Source organism: Schistocerca cancellata, chromosome 6 (genome assembly GCF_023864275.1).
Source record: "Schistocerca cancellata isolate TAMUIC-IGC-003103 chromosome 6, iqSchCanc2.1, whole genome shotgun sequence".
NCBI lineage: Eukaryota > Metazoa > Arthropoda > Insecta > Orthoptera > Acrididae > Schistocerca > Schistocerca cancellata.
In genome coordinates this window covers 211,617,218-211,641,093 of record NC_064631.1, presented here as the reverse complement: position 1 = coordinate 211,641,093, position 23,876 = coordinate 211,617,218, and the positions used below count along the sequence as shown (strand labels likewise).

General features: G+C 44.5%; 1 protein-coding gene across 4 annotated transcripts in view; it reads left to right on the top strand.

Moving 5' to 3' along the window:
- LOC126190999 (cytosolic carboxypeptidase 1-like) overlaps positions 1 to 23,876 on the top strand; it is a 519,277-nt gene that overhangs the window by 69,757 nt on the left and 425,644 nt on the right. For all 4 annotated transcript variants that reach the window (XM_049931676.1, XM_049931675.1, XM_049931679.1 and 1 more), the window contains exon 3: positions 15,630 to 15,712. In XM_049931676.1, coding sequence (XP_049787633.1) covers positions 15,630 to 15,712 — 83 coding nt within the window. The remainder of the gene's footprint in view (positions 1 to 15,629; positions 15,713 to 23,876) is intronic.

The window sequence follows — 23,876 nt, the reverse complement described above, 5'->3', positions numbered from 1 at the left end:
GTACTTAAGCATGTAGGCAGTATATTTTGTGGTTTAAATCGAATGCTTCGTCTGTCACAAGGGGGAGTGTAAACATGAATTTTGCAAGAACGATTGGGATAACATTCATGAACTTGCATCATTCGTGTTAAAGGCGCTTTGGTGCCTCTTACCCATTCTGATTCCGTCGAATCACACTTTCCTCAGCAAGTCCAGCAAACGCCAACACACATTTCATAATGTTAATAACGAACATTTTTGTCAATTTGTGCCTGTAGCTGTATACTATTCGGTTGTGTGTGGAACTTCACATGCAGCAGATATATCAACGGCCCTGCCAAAAGAAGTATATGAATCCCGTCATTTGAGATGCGACTTCAAAGGTCTCTTTGCCAATCTTGTCGCATATGTTTATTTCACAGACATCTAAATACAAAACGTGCATTATTTTTACGCGCTGTTTCAAGCTAGGAAGTAACGGTTCTTCCGTTACAGAGGCATTTTGCATATTTCAAGTTTTACTTGGTTTGTCTGATAGTTTTCGTCCAATGATCATTATAATGTTTTATGAACAAAGCCATTCCATTTTCTTAAAGATTATAGACATTGCGAACTTGTAGCTTCGTGGCTTACACGTTAGACCCTCAAAGATGTAGTTTTTGTAGAATCATACCGACTGTAGCGTGGTACTAAAGTAAAAATTTATGCAATATGCAAACAAATAGCGAGGCTTTTTAGAAGGTCGTGTACCGAGATGCACCTTGGTTAGGAATCCACGTTAAACAGTTCCCCCTCCCCCCCCCCTTCCCCCCTAGAACTGGGTGGGTAACTCAGTTCGGAGGTCGGAGGAAAGGAAAGGCATATCACCTCGAAGAGTACCATGCCTAATAAACCACTGTGGTGGTCAAAGCAACCTTCAAGCTGAAGACAACTTTACGTTTTCAAATGTAAAAGTACTTGACTCGTTCATAGCTGTGAACCACGCTGTAATCCATGAGAAGTAAAATGTCGTTTGTGTACTAAGTTGTCTAAAGGAAAATGTACACCTTCATTTACATCAGGCTTCGTAGCAAGGGTAGTTCTCCAGTTCGTCAGAATGAATGGACGAGGCTATATTTCCGTTCTTGGTGAAAGATAAAAGCAGTACATTTCTGCAAGCCAGATATGAATAATGGATTCCTGTAACTTCTGCCAATTGATCTGATTTTTTTTTTTTTTTGTACATGCACAGACAACGGAAACAGCTGCGTGACTTGTGTATTTATGAGCAGAGATGAACTGCCTGTTGATAACGTCTTTTCCGCCAGCTAGAGGACAAGAATAGCGTGCAGTGATCCTTAAAGAGACTAAATACAGGATGTAATACAAGAATACTCTAGTACGGACAAGCTCATAAATATTTTCGAAAAATATTTGTGTCTGTAAACTTAAAATACGCTCACTGTGTGCACAGGCAGAGTGGACTGTTGCAGTGGTTAAGACGGTGCACTCTCGGAGCGGCGACTTTGGAAAACCTATCCGCTCATCTAGGTTTAAGGTTTTTGTGGTTTCTTTAACTACTTAAGGCGAATGCCAGTACGACTTCTTTAAAGTCACAGTCGATTTCCTGTCAGAGTTAATACTGTGTGTATGACGACAATGGCGAAATGCAGGAAGACCTGTAGAGAATCGACAGTTAGTGCAGGGACTGGCAGTTGACTCAGAAAACATTGCATATAAGCAGGCGTAGAAATCCACTACTGTTTGATTACGCTATTGGCTACAAATCAGTGGAAACAGTAATTACCATAAAATACTTAGGAGTAACGTTCCGAAGCGACCAAAACTGGAATAACACAAAACAAATTACAGAAAAATCAGACGCCAGGCTGAGATTCATTGGGAGAATCTTAAGGAAATGTAATTCATCCACGTAAGAAATGACGTGCAAAACACTTGTTTGACTAATTCTTCCTTGTCTGAGAACGTTACCAAGTTGGATGAATAGAATATACAACAAGATCCAGTATAAAGCGGCTCGTTTCATCACGAGATTGTCTAGTAAACGATATTCTATTACGGAGATATTCGACAAGCGCTAGTGGTAGGCGCTACAAGAAAGGCGTTGTGCATCACGGAGAGCTTTAGTGTTGAAATTCCAAGAGTCTACGTTCCCAGAAGATTGAAAGCACCATGTCGCGAAATGACTACGACAATATCAGAGAAATTGTAATTCAGGAAACGTTACCGACAAACATTTTTCGCACGTACCATTTGCGGATGAAACAGCGAATGGAAAAAAATGGTGGTATTAGAAGTACCCTCAGGCACATGGTGTATACATGTAGACAACATAGTTGTCCAAGAGGTGTTAAAAATGGCTCCATTATGTACGCCCTGTTTATTGGCCCAGGGTACACAGGACTGTGAAACATGTCCACTGTCCAGAGACAGGCGATTTGCTTGGCGGTGTTGTAAGAAAAGCCCCTTTGTTTATTCTGGCTTCTCCGGAGTTTAGCATCATGTGTCACTGTCGTGGTCGATAGAAGTGTAAACGCACTGCTGACAGCCAGTAACATCCATCTGCTGAAAAACTGCTTACCCATGTTTCCTTTTCTCATACATTGCAGATTTTAACGACAGCACACCGTATATATGTAACATTATCAACATTAACTCGTCTCTGGAAACACATTGATTCCACGACATGGAAACAGGCATGTACGAATACTGAAACCTTTCTGCTATATGAAACCTTTCTGCTATATGAAACCTTTCTGCTATATGAAACCTTTCTGCTATATGAAACCTTTCTGCTATATGAAACCTTTCTGCTATATGAAACCTTTCTGCTATATGAAACCTTTCTGCTATATGAAACCTTTCTGCTATATGAAACCTTTCTGCTATATGAAACCTTTCTGCTATATGAAACCTTTCTGCTATATGAAACCTTTCTGCTATATGAAACCTTTCTGCTATATGAAACCTTTCTGCTATATGAAACCTTTCTGCTATATGAAACCTTTCTGCTATATGAAACCTTTCTGCTATATGAAACCTTTCTGCTATATGAAACCTTTCTGCTATATGAAACCTTTCTGCTATATGAAACCTTTCTGCTATATGAAACCTTTCTGCTATATGAAACCTTTCTGCTATATGAAACCTTTCTGCTATATGAAACCTTTCTGCTATATGAAAACTTTCTGCTATATGAAAACTTTCTGCTATATGAAAACTTTCTGCTATATGAAAACTTTCTGCTATATGAAAACTTTCTGCTATATGAAAACTTTCTGCTATATGAAAACTTTCTGCTATATGAAAACTTTCTGCTATATGAAAACTTTCTGCTATATGAAAACTTTCTGCTATATGAAAACTTTCTGCTATATGAAAACTTTCTGCTATATGAAAACTGTGTATCACCCGGGATCTGAACCTGAGACATTACCTTTTGTAAGCGAAGTTCCAGAATTGTCAGACCTGCAAGATAGAAAAAGAGCTTATATGAAATGTGAAAAGTAGGAGAGGTACCGGTAGAATTGAAAGTGTGAAGTCGCGTTGAGGCATGCCAGGATACGTAAGTCGGTGAGAGAATTGCCAGCCGAAGGCAATGTACCAGGCTTCAACCCTCGCCCGGCATGTAGTTATTAGGTTAGGAAGTTTGAAGATGGCGCACACTCACCTGCAAAGTGGAAGATTCATTGTGTACGATAATCTGTCTCACACCCGAATCTGCCGGATTGCACAAAATTGTAATGGAAGAGGACTGTGACTCTGATAATCATTAAGAGTGCGCTAGTATAAGGGGCAGTCAAATGAGAGAGAGACCAAGTATATAACTAGGATGGCGCGGACGTTGGTGACGTATGTAGGTATGTGTATAGACGTGCTCTCTATTAACAGTCAGGAAGTAACACCACGAATGTTCACTATTGTGCCATTTGTCTGTTATATGTGCTCGACGTGAGGTCAGCGAGAATTTTGTGCGTCCGACTTCTCTATGGAAAACAGGAAAAAGGAACAGCGAAGTTTAGTGCGGTTTATGACTACAAAATGAGTAGCTGTGTCTGGTGAACGCAGTATGTGCGCTCGTGTTTGCGTGGAATAAATGGTTTCGAGAAGGTTGGGGGTCGTTGCAAGACAGCAGTCGGTCAGGACAGTTCATCGTGTCATTAACTCTTTTACTGCGCTGGATGCTGCTGTTAGAAATGGCCGACGGCAAAGTTTGTTAGACATTCGGCTCTGGTTGTGTGTCAGTCACATTACTGCTCACGCTATCATGGCAGAAAATCTGCGAAATTACGGAAAACCCGTGCACAGTGGATTCGTCACAGCCTGACGGAGGAGAAGTTGAACAGAATGTCGACGCAGCGCTTGGAACGCTATAGCTGTGAAGAATATCATTTCCTATACCGTATTGTCGCGAGAGGTGAAACATGGTGTTATTTTTAAGCCGGAGAGCAAGCATCAAAGGCAACAATGGAAGCACCCCCACCGAAAAAATCCAAAGCCGTGCACGCCAGCTCTGCGAAAGTCATGATGAACTTTCTCGTAGACTACAGGGGCCCGCAGCTCATTGACTTTCCGGAACACGGCGCCACAACTAACGGACAGTGATATGTGGAACTTTGCAGAAACTACAGCACTACATCAAGCTCGAACGCCCACCAATGTTGACGGACGGCATCATTCTGTTGCCAAAGTTGTTTCGACTACACTACACAAATTTCACTGGGAAGCCTTTACACATCCTCCATATTGTCCCGATCTCTCACCACGCGTTTTCCATTTGTTTGGAGCCCTGAAGAGAGACATTCGTGGTCTTCGATTTGATTTGTAGAAGGAGGTGCACGCCTGCGTATACGCATGGTTCCGCAGGCAACCCAAACATCTTTCCATGAAGTCGTTGACCACATTGTCTCACGGTGGGATAAACAGATTAACACTTTTGACGATTACTTCAAAATTTTACTTACTTTTTTCTGTCTGTATCGTTTTTATTTGACTGCTCCTTGTAACTAAGTAGTGACACTGAATTATACTTGCTTTTAATTGCAGCAATAATGTTCTTTAACAAGTCGCCAGTCTCTCGTTAGCGAAAGGAGGGGCAAAGAAGCTTAAACGATAATTTTAATGATGCTACCGACGCTAGGTTGGCAATTGCTATCTTACGGCTGTTATTTGGGGAAGGTATGTGAGCAAGCTGCGTGACGATGGCAGCGCGGAAAGAGTCCGCATTGGCGCCCCGGGCTTTTACCGACCAGACCCCACCACTTCCCCACCGCTCTCGCCCTTTGTAGTCGACGGGCTGGAAATAATGAGTTGAGTGCGCAGGTGGCGTGCGAGTTGGTGTGGAGGTGGGGGCGGATAAAGCGGCAGCGGCGGCTGGGAGACGAACGGCCGGCGGCGCCGTCGCCACCCGTGCCTGGTGGTGGCGTCTTCCCCTGCCCCGGCATCCCCGCAACCCGCAGCGCAGGGCGCATGCACGCCACGCACCTCGCGTGCGAGACGCGGCGCGGCGCCGTGCCGCGCTGGCCGACATCCAAACTTCTTAATCCGTTCGCCTTCTCTGATTTGCTGCGGCGCGCTATTCATTACCTCAGAGTGCTATTTGCATTGCTTCCGAGTAGGTCGCACGCTAACTGCTTGGTAAATGAGGGAAAATGGCACGAGTGCAGCAATGAACATTGCCGCGTCTAAACAGGTATAACTGCTAAAGACATTCAAGGGGAGAATTTCACGCGCGATATATTACACTTCGACACTGCGTACAAAATTTTTCAAATTATCCAGCGCTCTCACTTTCACTTAAAGCAACAATTGAATATAGTGATACGCTGGGTACTCGGCCATTGGGAAATAAAGCGTCATTCTGGAGGACGACGGTTAAACCCGCGTACCGCGCGAGGTGGCGCAGTGGTTAGCACAATGAACTCTTATTAGAGAGGACGACGGTTCAATCCCGCGTCCAGACATCCTGATTTAGGTTTTCCGTGATTTTCTATAAATCGTTCCAGGCTAATGCCGGGATGGTTCCTTTGAAAGGGCACGGCCGCCTTCCTTCCCAGTCCTTCCCTAAACCGAGAAGATCTATGACCTCGCTGTTTGGTCTCCTCCCCCAAAAACAACCCCACCAAAACCCGCGTCCGGCCATCCTGATTTAGGTTTTCCGTAATTTCTCTAAATGGCTTCAGGCAAATGGCAGGATGGTTCCTTTGAAGGAGCACAGTCGACTTCCTTCCCCAACCTTCCCTAATCCGATTGGACCGATGACCTCGCTGTTCGGTCCCCTCCTCGAAATCAACCAACCCACTAACACTGGAGGCCGACATGACCTTTACATACACTGATGGCCCTCGGACTGACCGTGGGGTTGGGTGTGCATTCGTCATTGGCACCCGTGTCTTTCGATATCGGCTTCTGGCCCACTCCCCAGTATTTACAGCTGAGCTGTTCGCCTTGTATCAGGCCGCGGAGTACATCCGGCGACACAACCTTCTCAATTGTGTTCTCTGCTCAGACTCACTCAGCGCCCTCCAGAGTCACTGTGCGCTGTACACTGCTCATCCCTTAGTGCTTGCTTACTCTTCGTGGAGCCAATGTCATGTTTCTGTGGGTCCCTGGTCATGCCGGTCTGCCAGGAAACGAGGCTGCTGACGCTGCTGCCAAGGCTGCAGTCCTCTTACCTCAGCCCGCGAGTACCTCTATTCCCGCCGATGATCTCTGTGTTGCCGTCTGTCAGGAGGCGGTGTCCCTTCGGCATCGCCAATGGTCCGCCCTTCACGGGAATAAGCTTTGGCACATTAAGCCTCTCCCGGCAACTTGGACCACCACCTCTCGGCCACACGCCGAGAGGAGATTATTTTAACTTGGCTGCGTACTGGGCACTGCCTTTTTAGCCATCGTCATTTGCGCAGTGGCGCTGCCCCACCACTTTGTACGCATTGCGCCCAAGTTTTAGCTGACCGCCACTTCCTGCTGGAATGCCTTTTTTTTACTAATTTACGTTCCATCTTGGGTTTGCCATCTGATTACAAATTGTTCAAATGGCTCTGAGCACTATGGGACTTAACTTCTGAGGTCATCAGTCCCGTAGAACTTAGAACTACTTAAACCCAACTAACCTAAGGACATCACACACATCCAAGCCCGAGGCAGGATTCGAACCTGCGACCGCAGCAGTCGCGCGGTTCCAGACTGTAGCGCCTAGAAACGCTCGGCCAATCAGGCCGGCCCATCTGATTTATCAGCTGTTTTAGGAAATGACGCACGTGCTGTCGCCCGTGTTTTACTTGTTATCCGCCGAAGCAATATGGTGAAGGCCATTTATTTCTAGTTTTGGATCTCCATTTTTGTATAGTGTTTTAGCCCTTTTTCCACGTGCTTTGTTTAGATGTTCCTATTCTTTCCATTGGGACTGACACATAGTCGTTTCCTTTGTCTCTGTGTTTGCGTTCTATAGTTTCGACTTTGGCACGTATGACCTCAGTTGTTTTTTGTGCCCTAAAACAAAACACAGTAGCAGACGATGTTATCGTGGACCCTATTGCTATCTCAAAGACCTTGGGCCACCATTTTTCGGAAGTTTCGAGCTCTTCCCACAATCACATTGCCTTCCTACATCGGAAACTAGCGGTGGCGGCTCGGACGATATCCTTCTCTTCTCCAAGTAGTGGGTGCTATAATGCCGCCTTTACCATGAGGGTGCTCGATCGTGCTCTCAGTTCATCCCGATCCTCCGCCCCAGTGCCAGACGCCATCCACATTCAGATATTGCAGCACCTTTCTCTTGCGGGCAAGCACTTTCTGCTTAACACATACAACCGCATCTGTGCTGAGGGGACATTTCCCGGACGATGGCGTGAAGCCACCGTCATACCCATACCTAAGCCCGGTAAGGATACAAACCTTCCTTCTAGCTACCGCCCCATCTCTCTTACCAGCTGCGTTTGCAAGGTGATGGAATGCATGATTCATGCCCGGCTGGTATGGTGGCTCGAGTCTCGCAATTTACTGACGAATGCACAGTATGGATTTCGAGCGCGGCGTCCTGCAGTTGAGCATCTCGTTACTTTGTCGACACATGTCATGAATGGTTTTCTGCGGCAATTCGAGACTGTAGCTGTGTTTTTCGATTTGGAGAAGACCTACGACACCTGCTGGAGAACTATTATCTTCCGTACTGTCTACATGGGGGTCTTCTGTGGCTACGTGCCCTGTTTCCTTCAGGCATTTTTACAAGTTCGAGTTTTCGGGGTGCATGTGGGTTCTGCCTTGTCAGACAAATGATCCAGGAAAACGGTGTGCCTAGGGTTCCGTCCTGAGTGTCGTCCTCTTTGCTATCGCCATTAACCTTATCATGGCCTGTCTCCCACCAGGCATCTCCGATTCCCTCTTTGTTGACAATTTTGCCAGCTATTGCAGTTCTCCACGGACCTGTCTCACTGAGCGGCGTCTTCAGCGCTGTCTTGATCGTCTTCACCCCTGGAGCATCGACAATGGCTTTCGCTTTTCCACTGACAAAACCGTCTGTATGAATTTCTGGCGACGTAAGTGGTTTCTCCCACCGTCTTTACATCTTGGGCCTGTTGCCCTTCCGTTCGTTGAAACTACGAAATTCCTGGGGCTCATGCTCGATAGGAAACTCTTATGGTCCTCTCATGTATCTTACTTGGTAGCCCACTGTACGCAGTTCCTCAGTGTCCTATAAGTCCTGAATGGTAATTCCTGTGGAGCCGATCTAATCACCCTCCCCGTTTGTACCAGTTCCTTGTCCTTTCGAAATTAGACTATGGATGCTTTGTTTGTGCGTCTGCAGATCCGTCCTCGTACGCCGTCTCACCACTATCCACCATCGTGGCTTTCGTTTGTCCACGGGCGCCTTTTACACCAGCCCAGTTGAGAGTCTGTATGTTGAAGCTGCTGAACTACCACTGTCCTACCGCCGTGACTTTCTCCTCAGTAGATATGCATGCCGTTTGTCTGCCATGCGTGGCCATCCATCCTATGGCTCCTGCTTTGATGGATGATTCCTTTGATCGTCAGTATGGGGCTCGTCCTTCTCTGTTACCTCCTGGAGTCCGCTTTCGGCACTTGCTACAGTGACTTAACTTCGCACTACCTGCTCCTTTCCCGGTGAGTGTGGACCCTTCGTCACCTTGGCTTCGTGAAGTGGCCCATGTTAACACTGATCTTCATTCGCTTCCTAAGGACACTACTCCAGCCTCGGTCTGTCTTCTTCAGTTTCACGACCTTCGCATGGAACTTTGCGATAGTACCTTTGTATACTCGGATGGCTCTCTGACTGACCGTGGGGTCGGTTGTGCCTTCCTCATTGGCACCCGTGTCTTTAGATATCAGCTTTCGACACACTCCTCAGTATTCACAGTCGAGCTCTTCGCCTTGTATCAGGCCACGGAGTACACAGCCTTTTCAATTGTGTCGTCTGCTCAGACTCACTCAGTGCCCTTCATAGTCTATGTGCGCTGTACACCGCCCATCCCTTAGTGCAGCGGGTCCAGGAAAACTGTCAACTGCTCACTCTTGGTGGAGCCAGTGTGATGTTTCTGTGGGGCCCTGGTCATATCGGTCTGCCAGGAAACGAGGCTGCTGCTGCGGTCTTAGTAACTCAGTCTGTGAGTACCTATATTCCCTCTGATGATCTCTGTGTTGCCGTGTGTCAGGAGGCGATGTCCCTTTGGCATCGCCAATGGTCCTCCCTTCATGGGAGTAAGTTACGGCATATTAAGCCTCTCCCAGAAACTTGGACCACCTCCTCTCGGCCCTCCCGCCGGGAGGAGGTTATTTTAACTCGGCTGCGTATTGGGCACTGACTTTTTAGCCATCGTCATTTGCTAAGTGGTGCTACCCCACCACTTTGTACACAATGCGCCCAAGTTTTAACTGTCCGCCACTTCCCGATGGAATGTCCATTTTTTTTTTTTTTTCAACCATTTACGTTCCCTTCTGGGTTTTCCATCTGAGTTATCGGCCGTTTTAGCAAATGACGCGTGGATTGTTGACCGCGTTTTACTTTTTATCCGCCGAAGCAATATCTCGACGGCCTTTTAATTTTTAGTTTTGGACTTCCGTTTCTGTATGGTGTCTTTTTCTAGCCCTTTTTCCACGTGCCCGTTTTTAGCTGTCTTCTATTATGTCAATTGGAATTGACGTATAGCCGGTTTTTAACTCCTCTATGATGCCGAGTTCTATAGTTTCGACTTGGGCGCGTATGACCCCAGTTGTTTTTGCGCCCTAAAACAAAACATATATACGAAAATGACTGCACAACTATTAGGCTGCTACCAACGTGTAATTCGCTAGTGTTCAGAATAAATTGAGAGACTGTTGCATATACAGAGATGTATAGTCATTTCGCTCAATACGCGAATGGAATAGGAAAGAAAATTGAAAGTATTGGTACGATGTTCCCTCCGCCACGCACTGTAGACCAGAACAAGACAAAAAATCCGAGTATACCTGGGCTCCAAAATACATACCTTAAGAGCAGTGAACACTCGCTCAGCATTGATACTGTGAAACACATCTCTTCCACTGGAGAAAAAAATGCTCATAGCTGTCAAGGTATGCATGTTAGAACCCCCTGTTAACTAGATTCTTTCTAAACTTTGTCCGTACTGCCACATCTGAAAGTTTGTCAGTAGAGTTCTGCATCTTTGTATATTTGTACATGTCACGCTGCATATGTTCATGCATCGTTAAACCCAGGTGATACACTACTGGCCATTAAAATTGCTACACCAAGAAGCAATGCAGATGATAAACGGGTATTCATTGGACAAATATATTATACTAGAACTGACATGTGATTACATTATCACGCAGTTTGGGTGCATAGATCCTGAAAAATCAGTACCCAGAACAACCACCTCTGGCCGTAATAACGGCCTTGATACGCCTGGGCATTGAGTCAAACAGAGCTTGGATGGCGTGTACAGGTACAGCTGCCCATGCAGCTTCAACACGATACCACAGATCAACAAGAGTAGTGACTGGCGTATTGTGACGAGCCAGTTGCTCGGCCCCTATTGACCAGACGTTTTCAATTGGTGAGAGATCTGGAGAATGTGCTAGCCAGGTCAACAGTCGAACATTTTCTGTATCCAGAAAGGCCCGTACAGGACCTGCAACATGCGGTCGTGCATTATCCTGCTGAAATGTAGGGTTTTGCAGGGATCGAAGGAAGGGTAGAGCCACGGGTCGTAACACATCTGAAATGTAACGTCCACTGTTCAAAGTGCCGTCAATGTGAACAAGAGGTGACGGAGATAGTCCATGCTGCTGCAAATGTCGTCGAACTGTTCGTGCAGATGGTTGTTGTCTTGCAAACGTCCCCATCTGTTGACTCAGGGTTCGAGTCGTGGCTGCACGATCCGTTACAGCCATGCGGATAAGATGCCTGTCATCTCGACTGCTAGTGATACGAGGCCGGCGTTCCGTATTACCCTCCTGAACCCACCGATTCCATATTCTGCTAACAGTCATTGGATCTCGACCAACGCGAGCAGCAATGTCGCGATACGATAAACCGCAGTCGCGATAGGCTACAATCCGACCTTTATCAAAGTCGGAAACGTGATGGTACGCATTTCTCCTCCTTACACGAGGCATCACAACAACGTTTCACCAGGCAACGCCGGTCTACTGCAGTTTGTGTATGAGAAATCGGTTGGCAACTTTCCTCATGTGAGCACGTTGTAGTTGTCGCCACTGGCGCCAACCTTGTGTGAATTCTCTGAAAATCATATCATTTGCATATCACAGCATCTTCTTCATGTTGGTAAAATTTCGCGTCTGTAGCACGTCATCTTCGTGGTGTATCAATTTTAATGGCCAGTAGTGTATATGCAACTACCGCCCATGGCGTTCGTATGGCAGACGAAATGTCCTCACTCGTTTACGTATCCAGCCGTGCTGTGTAATCGTTGTTTTAGCCTCTGTTTGGTGTTCTATAAAATTTTTTAACTGTTTTAAAAGCGACGATGTTCCCAGTCTTACAGCTGAATGATGATGCGGCGGAAAGTTAGTGGAAATCTGAAAATGAGAGTGCGATTTTAACTGAGCCTGTATTTTATGCTAACAAATTTTAACCGTATTACTCTCTGACCTTTTATCAAGCGCGCTAATAACTTCGCTGTTGAGCTTCTTCAATTCATAAACACACTTCCCTCCCAGGCGACACTATCCTATCATAGGCACCTTCAGATCCGGGCAGAATGGTTTGCACAACTCAGTGTTGTTTACAATTTTCAGGTAATTTGTTGCAGTTTTACCGATTTTCCAATTATCCCCGTCTCTCTCCAAAGATATATGTAAATATAATGTTAATTAATTACCGCAGGGCAATACTTAACAAAGTATGCCAACATCCAAAGTTCAAGAATTTCTGCAATGCATTGTTTAACATCGAATACGCTCCTGCAGAGATTTCAAATGTTAAACAAATATTGTGAAATGAAATTTGAAGAAACTCTTGCTGTTTACCAAATCTGTATCAGTTCTACACTAAAAGTGTGTGACATTGTAATGTCTATGTTAAAACATGTGTTCTGTTCTATTGCTAGAAACACTGTACTATATCATGGCGTTTCCTGTAAGTTTCCATATAGCATGTCCATCACATAGTATTCCAAAATACACATGTAAATACAAGACGCTTGAAAGTTCAACAGTTTCCAAAATACCCACACTAAGTAAGAGACTGAGCTATTACCAAAGCGCAACGGATAAAGTGTTGCTACGAGTAATATGCCCTTGCAATTACTAATGAGTCACATCGTAGTGTTAATAATGGCATAAATACGTCCCATCACTATTTACATGCGAGTCTTTTACTCTTCACAAGATCGACAAATCCTGTTACGCTTCCAGATAGGTTGTTCTTCAGAGAGTAGTGATTACCTTCTCTGCTGTGGGGACCAAACGATGTGTAGTGCTTTTGACTAGTTATTTTTCGTATCATGATGTGAAAGCAGTGTCCAGATTACTGCTTGGTGATAGGTAACAGTGAAACGAATGTGGGGAGTTTTTAAAATTGTGTTAGTCTGATACACACTGCTGTCTGGTTATAGTTAACAATTCATTCTCCAGAAATCGGAAGCCCTTGGCTATTTGATGAAAACGATATTGGAAATGTAGGGGGACGAGTTTGGAAAAGGACACTGGCAATACATGCTACACTGATCATCCAGGATGTTATACCACCTACTAGAGTGCTGCAACGCTCCATGTTTGACCGATCACGGCTCGCCTGTTGACGGGGGGACCGAGCAGCTCGTGTCCGGCCCCACACGACTCGGCTCGGTCACGTACTCGCCCCATGTCTGATGTCCGGATTCCGGACACGCGGATAACCGAGCATGACCGGGCACCGCTGACGTCTCACCTCGCCTAGCCACGGCTCGCTGCTCTGTACTGTACAAACCCAACGCCTCTCTCTCTCTCTCTCTCTCTCTCTCTCTCTCTCTCTCTCTCTTTTAATACAAAAGTAACGTTTCCAAGAACGGGTACGTTACACAGCTAAATTCGTAGAGCACTTTCTTTTATAATATTTACTCCCGTCTTCCTAACGTCCAGGAATTTTGTTGTAAATAAAACATTGATCACAAGAGACCAATCTGTGTTAATGTAATGAAATGTAAGCGTCAAATAGTACACCTGCTTATGCGAATCAGTCCACATATCAACTGTCGCAGCACATGTTTTATTAATAACTTCCGCAATAACAGAAGGCATTATACTGTTTCGTATTGCATCAGCTTGTTCTTTGACATGTCTGCTTATAGTAGAGGGATGTGACATGGCATCTGCCACGTTAACTTTTCCATAATGCGCACCTAGATGTATTAATTCTTGGTCTAGTTCTCTGAAACCTTCACCGCAAACAGCATTAAAAGGTCTCATATCTTTAGCACACATTGCAACACACTTTGCTGTAATACTATTTTTAATTACTGCCGGTATTCCTGAGGGAGCTGTATCTTTGTGAGGTTTCTTGCAACTGTGTTTCTTTAAAAGAGTGGTTCGCGATTGGAAACACAATAATGTGGAGCAGTTTATGCACGATACGTACCCAGTAGACGCACTGTTTTCGTCTACAACCACCAAAAATGTACTCCATACTTGGCTTTTTAGACCTTCCCGTCTCTTCAACGTGTAAACATTGATTTCAATCTTACGTCTTACTGCACTGGTTTCCTCGCACTGCATGATTGCAGAGAGAGAGAGAGAGAGAGAGAGAGAGAGAGAGACACCACAAATGAGAAGCCCGTGCTGGCTGCAGTCTCACACGGATAATGACACGTGTAATGTGTTTGAAGTTGCGTGCTACGTATTCGGTCACGGCTTCCATGCTCGGTCACTAGAACTAGTGCGGGCAGCCTATCCAGTTAGGGTGTGCTCGCTCCATCTCGTATTTTGTGCTCGCTTACTCGGTCATGCAGGACTCTACCACCTACCTAGTAGCCGGTATGGCCACCTTTGCCACGGGTAACTGCGGCAACGTGTCGTGACGGGAAAGCAATGAGTTACCTAATTCCCATAAATTTTGGGGAGGGGGATGACCTGTGACGCCAGCCCATGTGTGTTCTCTGGCGTTCAGATATGGCCAGGTGGGGGGACCAGCTATCAGTTGGAACTTGCCACTGTGTTCCTCGAACCATTACATTATACTCTTGACTTTCTGACACGGCGCATTATCTTCTTGAAAAGCCACAACCGTCAGGATACATGACGTCGTGGAGGGATGTACATGATTTGCAACCAATGTACGATACTCCTTGGCCGTCATGGTGCCCTGCAAGAGCTCCATTAAGCCCATGGATGCCAATGTGAATGTTCCCCAGAGCACTATGGGGCCGCCGCCTGCTTGTCTTACTACCGCAGCACAGGTGCCAAGGAGCTGTTCCCGTGGAAGACGACGGATTCACTCCCTCCCTCCCTTTCCCATCGGCAAGATGAAGAAAATATCGGGATTCATCAAACCATGCAACACTCTGCCACTACGCCAACGTCCAGTGCCGATGGTCACGTGCTCATTACAGTCGTAGTTGTCTATGTCGTGGTGTTACCGTTGACACACGCATGGGTCGTCAGCTGCGAAGGCTCATCGTTAGTAGTGTTCGGTGCACTGTGTGTTCAGACACACTTGTGCTAAGCCCATTTTCAAGTGTGATTTTAGTGCTGCTACAGTTCACCGCCTGTCCAGTTTCGCCAGTCTGACCAGCCTACGGTGTCCGACATCTATAATGACAGGTGACCAGCCAACCATACGACGCGTCTGGCTGTGGTTCCACCTTGGTTTAGCCACGTGTTGCACAGTCGCTATAGTACTCCTTGCAGTGTCTACACAGGGGCAGCACGCTTACTGATACTACTTCACCGTGCGTGTGTCTGGCCAGCAGTCATTTCTCGCCAGGTGACCCGCTATCGCCTGGACGGGTTTAGGGTATCTATAGTAAGTCAGTGGTCATAATGTTCTGGGTGATCGGTGTATGTTATTTTGATACCCCTCTTATTAGCAAAGATGATATCAGTTAATCCAAATGGTTTAACTGTTCAAGAACTTAAGAATTTTTATCTTTTTTTATAGAGTATTTTTCGTATGAATTTTATTTAGTTAACGTTTATTTCTTAATTTTCAGATAAGCTTATACGAGGAAAGATTCTGGAACGTCTCTGCCGTAAGAACACTGGTGTATTGGGTCTGATTCTTCATCTACTAGAGGTAAGTGTGCCGATCTATATGTTAGTCTCCGGAATCATTTCACATTGTTTTTATTTTCACCCAAGCTGCTCAATCAGAGTTGAAAACTGTTCCTTTTTGGAGAACGTGGTACACAATATGTGTCGAAATAAGTTTCCGCAGGAACTGAAGAAAAGAAAAGCCTATACCGCTTATCTTGATGGAAGTCACGCTGCTTTGGAAGGGGTGGAGGCCAGAGTGGGGTCGCATGTAAGAAGATAGCACAAGGAGAGCTATTCACTTCGATGAGCTTCGGAAATTTATGGTACTTTATACGCATCCCTGAAAGTTCGGAAGTATTGGCCTGTTGAGTTGTTATTTATGAGGGACTCCTTCGTGAATGCTTTTTTTTTATTATTTTGTGGAAAGGCTGTGCGGCTTCATCACAGGGCAGCCCGTCGATATCTCGAGTTGGTAGCTTTCAGCTTTCTGTTCAAGAGTCTGTATTCAGTGTGAAACCGAGGGGCGTTTCTACCTATCCGATGTACTTAGTGTCTATAGCGCGATACAGTAGTATTTTCCGGCATAGTTAGAGGCATATATAAGCCGACTGTTCTCAGTACGTGAAGAACATACGCAAAAGTGGAATCGGCAGCTCTGCTATAAACCTGAAAATATACCACTTTTAAAATTATAGTTTGGTTTAGAAAATCTTAAGTCCATCTGATCAAAGGTTCCGATGCCGTTGAACTTGGAAAAAGTGCGTAACAACAGAAAAAATCTATAACTGAAGTTATGAGATACAGTTCAGCTATAGTTCCCATCAGTCTTCTGACTGGTCTCATGCAGTCCATCAAGAATCCCTCTCTTGTGCCAACCTCAGAGTAGCACCTGCGCTCCACATCCTTAGTTACTTGTATGTAGTCCAATTTCTGTCTTTCTCTATAGTTTTACCCTCTACAGCCTCCTCTGGTACTATATTGGTTATTCCCTGATACCTTAACTCGTGTCCTATCACCCTGTACCTTCTTCTTGTCGTCAGTGTTCTCCATAAGTTCCCTTCTTAGCCGATTCTGTGAAGAAACCCACATTCCTTAGTATCTACCAATTTTCAATATTCTTCTGTAGCTCCACATCTCATTTGCTTCGATTCTCTTCTGTTCCGGTTTTCCCACTGTCCTTGATGCACTACGATGTGCCTACTGTATGAGGATTACCGACAAACAGTACTGCTGATTTATCTCGTTTACCGTCCAAATCAAAAGAAAGACAAAATTGAAAAAGCTTTCATACAAATTTTATTGACGCATCATAATACGGTTTTCCCCTAAATCCACATATAAACGAAAAATTAGAGTAGTGAACAAATTTAATTTGAAGTGAACACTTTGTTTCATAATTTAGCAAAAGTATAACTAATCTATCTTGTTAATGCCCAAGGGGGCGAAATAATATAATTACTAAATTTTGAAATAATTGTTTATTTCAAAATAAAACAGTCTACACAGGAAAATGATTTCCTTCAAGAAAATCACATCGGCTATTGACTAGCACATGCAAGAGATTGTTAGCCTTTTCCCCAGACCGGTGGCACTGTAGCTCTTCCAGAAACTACTTCCCGTACTTTTTAACAGATTGCTGGCTGGTAAAAATGGAAAAATAATGTAGAATCACCGTTAAGTGTACGGCCCACGGAAAGGCGTACTCTTAAGCGTAAATATTTACATCTAAGTACTTTACTATGTCACTGTACATTACTGTTGAAGTTGCTAAAGGGCCACATGTCGTTAAAAAATTGTTGTTGCAGGGGAAGCAGTATCGTGCTTCACATTGTATTCTCATCCTGGAGGAGCGGGGTTCAAATAACTGTTAAGCCATCCCAGTGACGGTTTTCCATTGTTTGTATAACTCATTTAAGGAAAATACTAGAATGTCTCATTTCCTTCCTTTATTACGATGCTTATTTCTCCCTCTGTAGGTGGGAGTCAAGAACGTATTTTCACGTTTGATGAGGAATTTGGTGATTGAAATTTCGCGAATAGATCCCGCCACAGTGAAAAATCGTTTGTTTTAATGACTGCCGCCCCAACTCGCGTATAATACCCGTGGTACTTTCTTCTATTTCGTGTTAATAGGAAAGGAGCTGTCCTTGAACTTTTTCGGTGTACTCCTCCAGTCCTATGTGGTGAGGATCCCATACCATCCAGCAGTAGTCCAGAAAAAAGACGGACAAGAGCAACAGTTGGCAGTTTTTCTAATAATTCTTTTTAAGTGTTCAGCCATTAACACATAATCTTTGGTTTAACTTCCCTCACATAGTTTTCTGTGTGATGGTTCCAATTTCATTGTTCTTAATTGTAATGAGTGGGTTTTTACTTGAATTGACAACCTTTACATTTGCGAGATTCGTCGTGTAACAGAATTTTGACATAACTTCAGTACTTACGTGGAGGACATCACCTTTTTTATTGTCTCGAGTCAGTTGCTACTTTTCGGACCATGTAGACATTTTCTCTAAATCATTCTCCAACTGATTTTGATCTTGTGATGACAACTCTAGATGGTAAATAACAGCATCATCCGCGAACAGTCGTAAGAGGGCTGCTCAGATTGTTCCCTAAATCTTTCATATAGATAACAGCAGAGGACGTGTACACTTTCTTGAGAAACACCATCTATCACTTCGGTTTCACTACATAACCTTATTGACAGCAAATGAACCCAGCCGCACAACTGAGACGATACTCCACAGGCGCACCATTTGATGAGAAGCTGGTTATGAGAAATTGTGTTAAGTCTTCTGCGAATGTAGACATATGAAACCAACTTGAGATCCCCTGTCGATAGCAGTGATGTTGCTCAGAAGACTCTGCACGTAAAGTTATTTAAACTATAATATTTTGTTTGTAATGGGACCGAGAACTTTTTCCGTTGGCAATGAATATTGCGCGAAACATCCGAAGAGCAGTCTTTCTGTCCTTTAGATAGCACGAAGAAGCTGTATCGATCATCTTATGTAGGCCACGGTACTGCAGTACTGCAATGGCAGTGTGATAGATGATTCACCGGAGTGTTTGTTGCTTTTTCTGCGGCAGCGCGGGGGAAGTTGAGGGAACTGACGAGAGCTTTGGCAAACAGCGAAGAACCCTGTCTGCTGCAAGCTGTTGGAAGACGAAGGTACGCAGCAAAAATGTAATTTCATGCAGGGTGTTAAGTCCATGTGTTTCAATGGGTGTTATAAAAATTACTCGGAAAAAATGTCAAACTAACTCAAAGATCTCTTTTATTTACTGCCAGATCCAAGCATTGTGGTTTTAACATATAGAAGTGTCTGTGATGGAGATCGTTGAAGTAACTTGATGAAATGTGTCATTACTCAAGAAGTGATAACACTCTAAACCATGAACAAAATGTACCAAATTCGATGATTACCTAAGTGATGCAAATGAGAGATTTCCACAATAGAACATTTCTCATCTGGCATTGGCGTTCCTTGGGCTGATTTCTTTGATTCACTAATGATCTGTAAGTGTTAAACGACGCTAGAATAATTTTCATTTATCGTTTTCCAAATGCGGGGCAACAGTCTTGGGCATAATAATTTTATCCTGTGGAACCATGCGGAAAGTACGACTTAGCCAGAACTGTATTGAAAATCGCAGAGGAAAATTTATAACTGAGCTAATCTCAGTTTGTATGCTGCTGCTGCGACATATCCAACGGAGGGGGGTCAACGCGATAAACTCCTGCCATAACAAGCTGTTTTCTTTCTGAATAAAGCACCTGATTGTAGAACTGTGAGTACTTGTACAGCTCGGAGTTTACCCGTAATTAATAAAGCATATAAAAGTTAAACTTAAAATGTGAACCCCCCCTTACACACACACACACACACACACACACACACACACACACACACACACAGAGAGAGAGAGAGAGAGAGAGAGAGAGAGAGAGAGAGAGAGAGAGAAAATAAGACTGATAAAACGTGATATTTCGCAACAGGTTGAAGCCACCGCCTTGTAAAGGTCAGTAATGCGGGATGATAGGGTTGTTCACAATGCTCATTGCCTAATTGTGGGACAGAATTTGTATACAGCATTAATAAACGGCGGCAGAAAATTTGAACGCTCTGCATTCGAATTTATACTTTTAAAACCTTAGTAACGTGGTTCTAAATAATTCCATAAATAATACACTTTTACTAAAGGAGTAAGCACATGTTCTAAATACGTCGCGCTGACCGTGGTGCAGTAGCTTAGTATCTGTGTGGGGAGAAGTGAAGACGTTGACCCTTGTCGTGATCAATGGAGGGTGTAAGCGCGCAAGGTAGGTGCCGGTACGGTTTAGACTAGAGCACGCGAACAAATTCCAACACGCAAACTTAACGGAATTGGCAACTGCAGGTGGCTGCTACCACCCTCGTTTTATTTCATCCATTCTATGAACAAAATTGTGCAGTGAAAAGTTAAAAGTATCTTAGCGACTGTTGCGTTATCACCATCAGAGAATTAAGGACAGGAACCATTATCCTCAAGGACTCAAGTGACAGTGTCACCCTCATGACAGGGAGCGGGAGCGGTGGGGGTGGGGGGGGGGGGAGGCAGAGAGAGAGAGAGAGAGAGAGAGCGTGTTGGTCATCAGTAAAGTAAAATCGCATTCCGCTGTATGCCCCAAAAAGGTTGGTGCATAAGTTCGTAGCGTTTAAACATTGTTATTTTGTCATTGGGAGTTAGTGATGGAGCTGTGGACGCTAGAGAAATGGAGTGCGAAGTGGATAAATCGGGCCATTACCGACATATTCTTGTGATTGAGTTCAATAGAAAGGTGACAGCAGCGGAGGCTGTCAGAAACATTTGTGCCGTGTATGGGGACAATGCCATTGGACAGAGCATGGCAAGAAAAAGGTTTTCCCGTTTTACGGAGGATCGGTTTGACATTAGTGACTCCCCACGTACAGGAAGACCTTCGGAGTTTGACGAAAGTCGTTTAACGCATTAATCCACATTGATCCACGTCATTGTACTCGAGAACTGGCAAATGCGATGAAATATGATCGTTCCGCCATCGTACCACATTTGCATGCAATGGGAAAGGTTCGAAAATGGGGTGTATGGATACCGAATGCTGTAAGCTAGAATGACAAAAATCAGTGGGTGGCCATATGTGCCTCTTTGCTTGGTCGTCATCAATTGGCTCGTGAAGAACGCCGACCACATCTATCCTGTATCGTTACTAACGACGAGAAAAAGTGTGTCTATGCTACAAGGAAAAGAAAGGAATGGTTGAAACCAAACAAAGCCACAACTCTCCGTACAAATACCTGTGCGCATCCACAAAAGGTAATGTTTTTTATCTTGTGGAACAGCGACAGTGTAGTGCAGTGTACAGCGCATTGCTTACCCGAGGTGGAAGCATCACTGCTGACATTTGTCAACAACTCAAGAACAACGATCAGAAAGACTGCGTGAAGTGATTCTATTCCACGATAACTCATGCCCATATTCTGCTAGACTGACAAAAAACACTATATAGGAGTTGGATGGGGAAGTAATTCCGCACCCACGTTATTCACCTGATCTTGCTCCCTCAGATTTTCACCTTTTCCACTCTCTGTCGAACAACCTGCCGGCCGGTGTGGCCAAGCGGTTAAAGGCGCTACAGTCTGGAACCGCGTGACCGCTACGGTCGCAGGTTCGAATCCTGCCTCGGGCATGGATGTGTGTGATGTCCTTAGGTTCGTTAGGTTTAAGTAGTTCTAAGTTCTAGGGGACTGATGACCTTAGAAGTTAAGTCCCATAGTGCTCAGAGCCTCGAACAACCTTCAAGGAACTTCCTCTCCTGATGAAAATGCGCTCCGAACATGGCTCGACGAGTTCTTCGTCTCAAAACCACGTGGTTTCTACAGCCGCGGAATCGAAAAGTTATTCCGGCGTTGGCAGGCTTCTGTAAATAGTAAAGGAGAATGCATCTGCTATGTATATCTGTTGTGTTCATTAAACTTATGGAAAAACGCTGCGAACTTGAGCACCAACCCAATACTTTACAACCTGTTATTTAGAGGTAGTGAAATGTGTAGCCATTAGTTAGAATTTGAACGCTGTACCCTGTTCCGATGTCAGGGCGCTCTCTGCCCTTTAAACATTCCTGCCATCCTGTTTTACGTTTCCTGTGGTGTCCGTACGTCGCTTAAGGCAAATTCTGGGTGGATTCACTTGAAAAGGACATTACTCATTTCCTTGCTTATTCTTCTACCACCCGCGCTTGAGCTGTGTGTCTGTTGACCTTGTTGTCGATGGAGCTGCAACCCTTAATCTTCCTTCCTTTCTCCTTCCCTCAGCATACACAATCAAGCAGTTCAGCCGTACTATGTGGATAGTTGTGACGGGTGCGTGAGAAGTCTAGTTTTGTTCTTGTTATTGTTGTAGGTTAAGCAGATGTAAGAAAAGAGTACGGAACAGCGAACTGACATACTGCTCCTTTCTAAGATTTTGGCGGATGCCGAGAAAGGGACGGATCGTCATAAATGGTGTCGCATGGTCTCACTTGATAACACTAGAGAAGTTAGAGATTAATGCAGGACATTGACGCACTTATGTACGCCACAGACTCTCCTGATTGTCCACTAAATAATGAGAACTTCCTCCATCAGCACGATCCAAACCAGCTACTTCCGAACTAGCGTGTCTTGGTCGTGTAACGTGAAATGTAGTCACTAAACTACCAACTGTCGCTGACACAGTAAAGTCATATGACCAAATCTCCATATTGCTTTGCTGTACTACGCTTTCACCTGGTTTCCCTTCATTTTTATGTCATCATCATCGTCATCTTCATAATCATCATCATTGGCGCAACAACCCTCTGTAAGCCGTGGCCTTCTGTAGAAGTAGTCTTCCTTGTTTAGTGCCGAACTCCCAATTTTGAATTCCATTTTACTTATGTACATTGCGACACCTGCCTCCCTCCATAGTTTTGGTTTTGCTACTCTCCTGGTATTCTGACACTGCGCTGAACATCACCTTAACCATTCTATCGTGTGCTCTCAATACGTGTCCTGCCCATTCCAGCCTTCTAATCTTAACGTATTTAATCTTAATGTTTTTTTGTTTCGAAGTTGAATAATTCTGTCAGTACTAGTGCATCATTCCAAATTTGGAAGAAGACTTTAAGCTTGGCGGCTGCACTGTTCCTGTAGGAACAGTTCCTGGCTATGTAATGTCAGTGTGTTTCACCTTTTCCCTTCTCCCAACTCCATCGACGATATTTCGCTGTACACACACCCATCAAATATCTTCAGTAGTCGGAATTTCTGAAGCAAATTTCAGTGTGCGGGAATGAAGGCTTTTCGTACAATGCGATCCAAGCTAGACCTCCAGTGCTGCACGAGTTTAGTGTAAATAGATGTCATTGACTTTACAAGGGAAGCGTTGTATTGAGAAGACTTTGTTCTGGACGTAGTAGTGTTCATAAATTGAGAAACCAATATCAATAGTGCTCAAAATATCGGTTTTACTGCATTCAATGTATCCTCTACAGGAGAGTCAGAAGAATCAAGGAAATTACTGACATGTGGTTTCCCGAACTCTCATCAGGCTGCCACGAGACCTTCAAGGATAAGACTTGTTTTCCCCCAACATTGCCGTACTCCTCTGATGCTTCCTGTCAATGATCTCGATGTTAGAAGCACATCAAAGTTCTTCCTCTCATTTTTAGGGTTGTAAATCCAAGATTTCCTGTGTATTAGCTACCTGTGATGCAGAGTTTTTATTTATACTCAATTTTCGAAAATTCACGTGATTTTAGTTCCGGCAAAATGTCATGCAAGACCGGTTTGAGGGAGTAATGAAGTTTAATCCATGTAAATGAGATTAATTTGCCGGCCGGAGTGGCCGAGCGGTTCTAGGCGCTACAATCTGGAACCGCGCGACCGCTACGGTCGCAGGTTCGAATCCTGCCTCGGGCATGGATGTGTGTGATGTCCTTAGGTTAGTTAGGTTTAAGTAGTTCTAAGTTCTAGGGGACTGGTGACCTTAGAAGTTAAGTCACATAGTGCTCAGAGCCATTTGAACCATTTTTTTGAGATTAATTTGCATGAAGCTTAGAAGTGCGACCTCCGTTGAAACACACATTCTTACTAATATTTCGTATATCAACTTGGAAAGCAATTTACCTAAGCATATAGCAACTTCATCTGTGCTTATAA